This window comes from Eleutherodactylus coqui, chromosome 2, assembly GCF_035609145.1.
Source record: "Eleutherodactylus coqui strain aEleCoq1 chromosome 2, aEleCoq1.hap1, whole genome shotgun sequence".
Classification (NCBI taxonomy): Eukaryota; Metazoa; Chordata; class Amphibia; order Anura; family Eleutherodactylidae; genus Eleutherodactylus; species Eleutherodactylus coqui.
Window position 1 is genome coordinate 207,148,821 of NC_089838.1, and position 11,028 is coordinate 207,159,848.

Below are 11,028 nucleotides of genomic sequence, written 5' to 3' on the forward strand. Positions count from 1 at the left end.
AAAATTGTATAACGCAAACTACCGGATGTCCCACAAAAAATGAGCCCTCACACAACTATGTCGATGGAAAAATAAAAAGGTTATTCCACTCAGAAGATGGCAGCAGAAGATAATTTAAAAAAATAAATGTCTTTGGCCCCCTGAACACGGACGGAATTTCCGTGGTGGGATTTCCCGCAGAATTTCCACCTGTGGAAGCTGCCATAGGATTGCGTTAGAAAACGCAATCCTATGCAGACAGCCACGATTTGTCCGAGAACAAATTGCAGCGTGCTCTATTCTGTACTATTGAAAAATACAACTCGTCCCGCAAAAAACAAGCCCTCATACAGCTACTTCAATGGATAAATAAAGGAGTTACGTTTTTTTTTTTAAAAGGTGGGGGAATGAAAAGGGAGGAAAAAAAAGGGGAACGTCATTAAGGGGTTAATTAATATATATTGCCACCTTAAAGATGGATTTACAGTTTTTGCTTCAATCTGACTAATCACATTGAACCATAGAAATAATTTTCTGACCTGCTTACATTTTGTTCAGATCTACTTACCGTTACCAGAATTCGAAGACATTATGAGTCATTAATCAGTTATGTTGAGCAACAAGAGGAAATACAGACAGTTGTTGCAAAGCAGTCAGTTAACTTCTTAATACCGTGAATTATGGAATTTTTGTGAGTCATAACATTTTAATGTTTCCCCTCGGTATACTGTAGCAGTATGAGGGTTTCTTTTTAATTGTACCATACTAGGGTACAAATACTGGTTGTTTAGCTTTTATTCATTTTATGGGGGGCTACAAAAAAATAAAAATTCCAATTTTTTTTCATTTTTTCACTATTTACCGTATAGTAAAAATAACAAATTAACTTAACTACAAGGTTTTTTAAAATATATTGTTCTTAACATCCGCAATTGTAGAACGGGTTGAAGTTTTTATTGGTACTATTTTGTAGTACATATAATTTATTGATTAATTTTTTGATTTTTTTTTTTAGAAATGATCAAAAAATGAAGCAATTCCAACATTTGTGCAACCAGCTTAAATATGTATTTTTCTACTACAGGAACTCATATTATTTATATGTACAACTTATACACCTGCCTTTTTTTATCTGCTTCTTTTCACATGGCTTCTCTCCTCCCTAATGCTGTGGTAGCAGCTGAAGTTCATGCACACTTCACATCAGTTTTTGCTGCTCAGTAGCCCCCCAGCCAAGGAAGCACGATTCCGAACTGCCAAGAAACTCTACGGAAGCACATTCGCCTTTCAGTAAGAAACAGTAATTCCGGATGGGAATAGCTTAGATAACGGACAGGTTTAAAGTAAAGAGTGGGATGCAGACAAAGAAAAAAAGATTTGGTACCATGTTAGCCAGTAGAGCAATGTGTGATTGTTCTCAGTAAGAGAAACCAAGTAATCTTGTAGATATGATACCTTTTAATGGCTAACAAATACATGATGTTAATGCAAGCTTTCGGGGATATCTCGCCCCCTTTGTCAGGCTAATGAATGAAACTAGTTTGGATGGCACATAATTATAACATACAGATGCAGAGGGGAGGGGGACACATTGCTCTTGATCTAAATAAATGTTCACACACAGAAATTTAAGATTGTTTACGATTTACGATTTATTTCTTGGCTCAGTTTGTCTGTTATTTTAGGTTTTGAGTGCAAAACAGTCTCAAATTTCTGTGTGTGAACATTTATTTAGATCAAGAGCAATGTGTCCCCCTCCCCTCTGCATCTGTATGTTATAATTATGTGCCATCCAAACTAGTTTCATTCAATAGCCTGACAAAGGCGGTGAGATATCCCTGAAAGCTCGCATTAACATCATGTATTTTTGTTAGCTATTAAAACGTATCATATCTACAAGATTACTTGGTTTCTCTCACTGAGAGCAATCACATGTAGACAAAGAGGACGTCACTGGATCAAATCAACAGGGCTGGTTGCATGGCTTTGCAGCTGTGGCCTGCTGACTTTATCCCCACTTTTTTCATGTTCACCTCTGGACGAGCTCTTCTTAGTTCTGGCTCACTCTCAATGGGAGATGTCAAAGTGTCAATCAAATCTGCTGTCAACCACTGACAGTGCTGAGACCTGGACCTATCAAGAGCCAGTCCGAGAAGGGAGGTGAGCATGGGAAAAAAACGGGAATAAAGTCAGAAGGGCTGCAGCAGTAGAACCATGTAGCCAGCACTGCTTATTTAATCCAGTGACCAGTCCTCTTTAATGGGTTGTTCAGTATTATTTTTTTTCTCTCTCTCTTTCTGCGGGCGCAGTAAGGCTAGAGCCACACAGAGCAGATTTTTGTCGGAATGTCCGCAGCAGACATTCCGCTACAAATCTGCAGCCGCTTTCCTGCCTCTAAGTTTACACCATGTGGTGCAGGAGTAGAGGCAGGGAAGACAGTGGCGGAATCCCCTCCCCCTCAATGCTAGAACGGAGTCATCATACAAATTATACCACCTAAATGATATACAATATGTGGCAAAAAAAACAATGTCAGAATTTGCAGAGTTATTCTATGTTAAATTGACTGATGTCAGATTTCTAAAATTTGGCCTGGTCATTGAGGCGCAAACAGGCCTGGTCACTAAGGCTCAGAATCACTTTAGCGTTTCCCATGCGAAGTGGATAAAATCTAGGTTGAACATAGAGATATATAGGACAAATTGAGATTGGATGACTTGTTCCCCCTGACGAGATTTTCCTTGGACAAACTTATGAAAGGACAAGAAATCTTGGACCAACTGCCCTCAAACCGTCCTCCTCTGCATAATTGCAATATCCCTGCTACTTGCTGTATATGCCTGCATTGAATAATTTTAGTAATCACTGCCTGTTGTGACATTTCAGATACTCCAGTGCTGTGTAATATGTTGCAATGCCTTTTCTGTAATTATGAGGCACTGCAGTTTTCTGACCCATGGGAAATAGCTCCTGACAGCAATGTAAGTGATAACTAAAGTGTAGGCTTATATAGTTTGTATTTGTATCATTGGTGGTTTCAGTGTAAATTGTTAGAAACATACTCGGCTGACCTACAAAACAATGTTACTTTGCAAACAGAATGTATTTGACAAAGTGATTGTTTACAGTAATGGGACACGCTGAATTACCAATGTGATCTTGGGAATACCCCTTTAAGATAGCTCCATTATGTAAGGAAGCCATGAGATTTGTGTAACAGAGGCTTCGGTTTATATAAAGAAAAAGTTCAATAGAAAAGACATTTAGAAGTAAGACAGCTTTCTGTACTGAGTGAAGGATGTGATGGTTTCGGACGAATTTCAGAGCACAATAAAAAAGGCACATTACATCTCTATGTCTGTGATGCCTCTTCATCATTTTTTGCCATTGTTTATGATTTCTACCTTTCTTCCAATCAGCGGCTCTCATATTGAGAACTGGCACTCTATTCTTCGGAATGGGCTGGTTAATGCATCCTACACCAAACTGCAAGTAAGTTCAGCTCTGGTTCAAATGAATGTATATATTGGGAATACTGCATTGTAAGGGATTGCAACTATTCTTGTGTGTATTGGATTTCCATATACAGCTTGAGGGCTTATTCAGACGTCCGTATATCGGCCGGGTTTTCACGCCCAGCCAATATACTCTGCCCCTCTCTGCAGGGGGAGGAGGCAGGACGGGACGGGAGCAGTGCACTGAGCTTCCACCCTCCTTTCTCCGCCCCTCACCACTATTTGCAATGGGAGGGAGTGGGAGGGGGCAGAACTTAGCTCCGCACCCTCCCATCGCAAACAGTGGCATGAGGCGGAGAGGGGGTGGGAGCTCAGTGCACTGCTCCCCGCCTTCTCTCCCTGCAGAGAGGAACAGCGTACATCAGCCGGGCGTGAAAACCCGGCTGATATACACACGTCTGAATAAAGCCTGAGTCTTATGGTTACGTTCTTAAAGCCATACCAGTATTTAAACAAATATAAAACAAATATGGCCATACCGGCTTCTCCGACTGCCTGTGTATTACTTTGCATCGTCACTCTTAGACACTACACCGGCTTTGATTAACCGTAGTTCACATGAGCAGTGCTGGCCAGCCAAAGCAGCATGTATTGTTTTAGATTACTGATGCATACTATGCACAGTGTGCGCGTCAGGTAGTAAGAGAAGCGTCCGACCACCAAACACCAAAACCTAACGGAATGGAAGGAAACTCAAGCCTTTCTGTTTGCTATCTTTTTTTTAAAATCACATTGAAATCAATGAGGAAACAAAACAGACCCTTTTTTTCCCATTTCTCCCCTCCAAAAACAGAGCAGAGAGACGGAAACCCTGAACTGATCCCTAACACAGGTGTATCAAGCCTTATATAATTAGAGGCAATGTTTAAGAGACTGCCATTTGTTTTGTTATTAGGATCTTGCAGTAACCTCAGCTATAGTAATATTCAATAATTTATGTTAGCCGATAAGTTGCATGCAGTTCTCTAAGTGCACATGTATGTAAGATATTGGTGACTTATTGTAATGTATTTACAGTTGCACGGAGCAGCATATGGGAAAGGGATATACCTTAGTCCCATCTCCAGTATTTCATTTGGATACTCAGGTAGGTAAAAAAGAAAAGGGGCACCAGGTATGTACACATAGTGGTTGAAACATTTCTTATATATAGTATATAACATATATGTGTTTAAGTAAAATGCTCCTACATTTGTAGTAAGCAGTTTACAAACAATTAGGACTCAGAAAGGCAATAGTAATGCTGTTGGATTTATTCATTAGAATTTCCACTGACCTGAATATTTAATTGGGTGAGAATTATTGTTATTCTATGCAGGTATGGGGAAGGGGCAACATCGGATGCCATCAAAGGATGAGCTGGTGCAGAGATATAATCGGATGAACACTATTCCTCAGGTAACATATGAACGTTTTACTCAACAGCGTTAAATGGATGTCCTAGTAGCAATGACACAATACACATTGTTAGGGCTCAGTCAGACGGGCGTTTTTATGTGCGTATGTTATCTGCATTTGCGATCCGCATCTATATAGAACCAATGCTTTTCAATGGCAGCATGCCCGACATTTACCTGCGCAAAAAAATGCACAGTGGTAAATATAAGGCAGCGGATTTTAAAACGCAGGTAACTGCAGCATCCGTGTTGTTTGGATGTGAAACCCCTGGATGCGAAAGCTCAATGGGGCTGGTGGTAGCAGCGCTGACCCTATTGAGAACATTAATTGAAGATCCTCTGGCACAACTGTGACAGCTGTGGCAGAGGAGCACGATGTTCTCGCATTGAGTTCCATGGGGCTGGCACTACAACTGCTTCCATTGAAAGCAATAGGCTGCCGGCAAGCCCTGTAGTGATTTTCAGGGAAGGGCTTTAAATATAAGCCCTTCCACGAAAAATCACTGCAGGGTTTGTCGGTAGCCCATTGCTTTCAATGGAGCCCGCTGTAGCGCCAGCTTCATTGAATTCAATGAGAAAACATCGCGATCCTCTGCTACAGCTGTGACAGCTATGGCAGAGGATTTCTTCATCTCCGTGGGGAGTCCCATTGTCAATGGACACTGTGACACGGTATGGCGTGAAATTGTACAAGCTGTGCGAAAGTACATTGGGGTACACCCACAAGTTCTGCATTTATGAGGGGAAGGACACTAAAATTAAGCCCCTAGAATGTCCCCCCGTGCTGGGAGTAACAGGAAAAATAGTGTGGGAACTGGTGCACCCACTACTAGACCAGGGTTACCATCTGTACCTGGATAACTTTTATACCAGTGTTCCCCTGTTTCAGTGCCTCACTTCTAAAGGAACAGTGGCATGTGGCTCTGTTCGAAAAAATCAGAAAAGCCTCCCAGTTTGGGCAACTGCTGAGAAGGGGTGAGAGCCGGGGCCAATGCAGCGACAATGTATTGTGTGTCAAATATAAGGACAAGAGGGATGTCCTTATGTTGACCACAATACACGGCCACAGCAGTACCCCCTGCCCAGTATGAGGTACCAGTGCAGAGACCCCCAAAACAGACTGCGTCCTCGACTATAATAAGTACATGGAAGTGGTAGATCTATTAGACCAGGTATTGGAGCCATATACTGCCATGCCGAAAACACAAGTGTGGTACAAAAAACTGTCCGTACACCTCGTACAGTTGGCACTGTATAATGCCTACATGCTGTTCCCAGGTGCAGGCCAGAGGGGGACATTCCTTGAGTTTCAGGAAGAAGTAATCAAGGACCTAATATTTTGGGACCAGGAGTTGGGGGGCAGCCCAGTACTTCTGGAAGTGAGGCCACAAGGAGTGTACCAGGGCAGCATTTTCCAGTGAAATTCCCTCCACTGCGACGAAGGGAAGGACCCAAAAGAGGTGCAGAGTCTGCTATAAACAGGGGATAAGAAAAGACACCGTATACCACTGTGAAACATGCCCCACACAACCCGGCCTGTGTATAGAAAAGTGTTTTAAGATCTACCACACGTCCCTGAAATTTTAATTTTATTATTGCCCTGACGTTTTACCCTGATGTACTTTGCACAGCTTGTACATAAACCACATGCCAAGTCCTTCCCTTCTGAGCCCTGCGCCCAAACAACAGTTTACATCCACATATGGGGCATTTCCCTGTTGGGTAACACATCATGGGGTATATTATCTCCTTCTGCCCCTGGTAAAAAATAAACATCTGGGCCTAAAGCTAAACATTATGTAAAAAATTTGCATTTGTGGGTTTAAACTGCTCACTACACCCCTTAATAAATTCCCTGAGAGGTCTAGTTTCCAAAATGGGGTCAGTTGTTGGGGGTTTCAAATGTACTGGTACCTCAGTGGCACTGCAAACACTACATGGGGTCTGAAGATTATTCCAGCAAAATCTGCATTCAAAAAGCGCTCCTTTCCTTCTGAGTCCTGCCATGTGCCCAAACAACAGTTTACATCCACATATGGGGCATTTCCGTGCTCGAGAGCAATTGGGTAACGCATGATGAACTACGTTTTCTCTTTCTGCCCCTGGTAAAAAATTAAAATCTGGGCCTAAAGCTAAACATTATTGGAAAAATTTGAATTTTTCGTTCTCTTGACTATATAATACAAGCTACAATTCATCCATGTAAAACAAGTAATTAAAAATATTTATATTTAAAATTTAAGTTTGTACTTAACTTTTTTTGGTTCAAAAGATTTTTATCCAAACAATTTTGACACAGTTAAACATGTATACTTGCAGGCTCATTTCGGTTACAACTCAACTGTTCTTAGATTCTGAGAGCTGTACTCAACTTTTTATGTCGATTATAGTTTTATGTAAACTATAAAATTAAGTTCAAAGGAGAACATTCTCTTTAACCTTTCCAAACTATTCTAGTCTATTAATCATTTTCTTTCTTTTCTCCCTCTCTACTAGACTCGATGTCTCCAGTCTCGTTTCTTGCAGAGTCGGAATCTCAATTGTATTGCACTGTGTGAAGGTAATCAATTACAGTGTCTCGTAATCATCTGAAAAAGATGGCGTAGCTAGGGAGACATAGTTAGGGATTAAGCATGGGAAAGGGGCAAAACATCCTGAGTGGGCCACCAACCGAGGTAATGCCGGTTTCCAAGTGCAGAGGTGCATGCTAATCATAATGGTTATACAAATACCAATACTACTACCATAAAGTCACCATAGAGTGGTAGATACCAGTTCTACACAGTGATTTTAGTACAGAATAATCTAGTGACTCACACAAGTTCTCTCTGACTGGAGTAGTTCACTTTTCCATCCGGCCTAGTGTTTTACTAATAATATAAATGCGTTTCTTAAATCTGCCTAGGCAAACATATACCAGCCGACATACGCTACCATCTGATACATTGGATTCCAATGCATCAGGTCAAACCGGCGTATTCCCGCGGCGTAAAAGCCAGGAAAGATAGCATTGGAACTATCTTTCTGGCCGGACTATGGCCGCTGCCAGAGACTCCTATGGGAGCCAATGACAGCAGCCGGAGAAGGGAGGTGGAAAGGAGTTTAGCAGCGTGACTGCTAAACTCCCTCCCCCTTCTCTTCTCCTCTCTCCTTCCCTCTGGCTGTTTGCAATCGGAGGGGGCGGAGCTTAGTTGGCTGGCTTAGCTCTGCCCCTCCTCCTCCGATTGCAAACAGCCGGAGGGGAGGAGAGAGGAGCTGAGCTGTCTTCCTCCGCCGGACGACATATACACTGAGCCCATGCATCACATGGTAGCGTATATCAGCCGGCCGTGAAAACACCGTCCGATATAACGTTGTGTGAATAAGCCCTAATTGTGAGGCAAATACCTTTATAAATTTACTAAAATACAAATAAACGAATTATGTGAATTTTGATTGAATAAATGATTTTGTTATATACCGTATTAATTGCTCTATAGAACGTACCTGATGATAAAACGCAATTAGGTTTTAGAGAAGGAAAATAAGAAAAAATATTTTAAACTCATCCAGACCAGGCAGTGAGGGAGATATTACTGGAGGAATAAAGAGCAATAGTACTGCCTCGGAATGAAGCATATACCGCTAGGTCAACCTGCCATTCAGGATCCAGGGACAATGGTGGTCTTATTACTTGTCACCCAGCTTTCCAGGAGCCTTGAATGCAATGTTTGACTAGTTATATTGATCTATGTGGTACAAATGCTTGAATAACTCTGCAGCAGGCATTTAGGATCCTGGAAGAGCTCAGTGACAATGTAATGATGATTCCATTAGTTGTCACACAATTTTTCAGCAACTCTGCATAGCACCTCTGATTATGGTGAGCTATGAGGTATACATTTCAGCACAACTAGGCACCAATCAGCTGTACCTATAGACGGTTCTCCTCCCCTGCTATGGAGCCGGCAGCTGTGTGATAAGGAGTGGAGGAGAGCCGTCCATACCTACAGCTGATTGGTGGGCTGTGGGAGCAGCAGCAGTTCCCGCCAGCTCATTAATCAGCAGTTCATAAAGGCCACTGCTTTGGACATGTGATTAGAGATGAGCAAGCATGCTCGGTTAGGGAAGTTACTTGAGCGAGCATCGGCATTTTCAAGTAACTGCCTGCTCGTCCAAAAAGATTCGGAGGGTGGCAGGGGTGAGCAGTGGGTTGCGGGGGTGAGCACGTGGGGGGGAGAGAGAGAGAGATCTCGCCCCCGTTTCCCCCCTGTTCTCTCCCGCCGCCCCCCGAATCTTTTCGGACGAGCAGGCAGTTACCCGAAAATGCCGATGCTTGCTTGAGTAATTTCCTTAACCGAGCATGCTCGCTCATCTCTACATGCGATCCTTATCACACAGCAGGGGAGAAGAGCCCTTAAGAACAGCTGATTACTGAGTGTCCCAGGGAAGTGCTGCTGTTCCCCCATCCCACTAATCAGCTGTTAGTATGGGCGGCTCTCCTCCCTTACTATATGTATGCACTGTATAAATCAGGAAAATAAATGAATATGCCTCTATGAAATCAGAGGCATTCAGAGGTACAATATGGGCCCATAAACTTCTTCCTCCACCATATTATGCTCATGTACACAAGACCTACAGTAAAAGTAAATGTTTGCCCTTGAATGCCATATTTTAATCTAAATAAGTGAATAATTAAGTGCTGATTAATTTCTCACTACATCTTTCTATAATAGTCAGGGCTGTGTTTTTTCAATACGCAGCTCCAAATCCCTTCAATATAGTTTAAAAAAATTAACACTTGTGATGTCCGTTGTAGTTGTGCAACGTTTATACTAACCATAAATGATTTGTTTCCCCATGTAGTAATAACATCGAAGGATCTACAGAAGCATGGAAATATTTGGGTGTGCCCTGTGTCTGATCATGTCTGCACACGCTTCTTTTTTGTGTAAGTAGTGATTTCTCCATTCCTCAGAAATGGAGCTATAAAAACAGCTACAAGTCTTTTAGAGTTAGGATGCTCTGATGAAATGATGCCATTGCTATTTTTACATATCTGTGAGTCCAAGAAAAATACAACACTTAACTTCCTCGGAACTAAATTCTGACAATATTTCCTGAGAAATAGATGTTCTTTTTTGTCTTTCAATGTTAAATCATTTTTGGAAAGTTTCTTGTCCAAATCCCCCTTTAATATACCTTTATACTTTTGGTTAAGAATTAATTCTATTCTTTTTGTTTTTATACGAGAACATTTTTCAGTTTATATAACTGTTTGTCTTAGCAAGTGTGCTTTTGTTATTACATGCCTTCTGTCCAAATCTGTACTGTCAAAGGTATGAAGATGGACAAGTCGGGGATGCCAACATTAACACTCAGGACCCGAAAATCCAAAAGGAGATCATGCGAGTGATTGGGACACAAGTGTACAGTGGATAAGGGATAATATCCTCAGGATTACAATCAAAACAGAGGGGATCAGTTTGTCCTTTCTGGGACCAAGAACATGGGGCAATCTGTGACCTGCTTCACATATGGAAGATAGGGGGTCCTTACGGGGTAGACCCTTTCTAATGTGGAGATGAGGGTCTTGCACTGATCTGGCTCTCCAAGCAACAGTAAGATATCATTCTGTGTGGAGATATTGCAGCCCTGGGACAATTCCTGACATATATTGACTTTGCCCCGTGTCAGCGCTACCCACTTTCCATAATTTACTCCCCACTACTTCTCATTTACAACTCTTTGTTTAACAAAAAAGAAAATGTTAAAAAATAATAAATCTGAAGGTTTTATTTCAGCTTTGTATGTTATTATTTTCAATATTAATTGTAACATTTATCATGTTAGTCAAGTTCGCCATAAACATTGGGTTGAAGTTAGCCTAAATTTACAATTGTCCCTTTATGGTTGATGACAAAGGAAAGATTATCTGGCATGATGGCTATAAATATGACAATTTTTGGTATGTGTTATTTCTATAGGGGTAGAAATGGTTGTCAAACAACTCATGTTGCTTTCCGACTTTATATTCGGTGCATACTCTAGGGAAATTTTCCGGCATATGTGTTGAACTCAAAGCCATGATGTATACAAATACAGTGGTGTACGTCTTCCATAAGATCCCATATTTCAATAGAATCAGCCACACT

General features: G+C 41.5%; 1 protein-coding gene across 3 annotated transcripts in view; it reads left to right on the forward strand.

Moving 5' to 3' along the window:
• The window catches only part of PARP6 (poly(ADP-ribose) polymerase family member 6), a 62,105-nt gene extending 51,429 nt beyond the window's left edge, over positions 1-10,676 (forward strand). For 2 of the 3 annotated variants that reach the window (XM_066589943.1, XM_066589942.1), the window contains exons 17-23: positions 1,157-1,269; positions 3,399-3,471; positions 4,512-4,581; positions 4,813-4,892; positions 7,388-7,451; positions 9,740-9,824; positions 10,213-10,676. In XM_066589943.1, coding sequence (XP_066446040.1) covers positions 1,157-1,269; positions 3,399-3,471; positions 4,512-4,581; positions 4,813-4,892; positions 7,388-7,451; positions 9,740-9,824; positions 10,213-10,315 — 588 coding nt within the window. In that variant the 3' untranslated portion in view covers positions 10,316-10,676. The remainder of the gene's footprint in view (positions 1-1,156; positions 1,270-3,398; positions 3,472-4,511; positions 4,582-4,812; positions 4,893-7,387; positions 7,452-9,739; positions 9,825-10,212) is intronic. The other variant, XM_066589944.1, reaches the window with a different exon arrangement.
• The last annotated feature ends 352 nt before the right edge of the window (positions 10,677-11,028 follow it).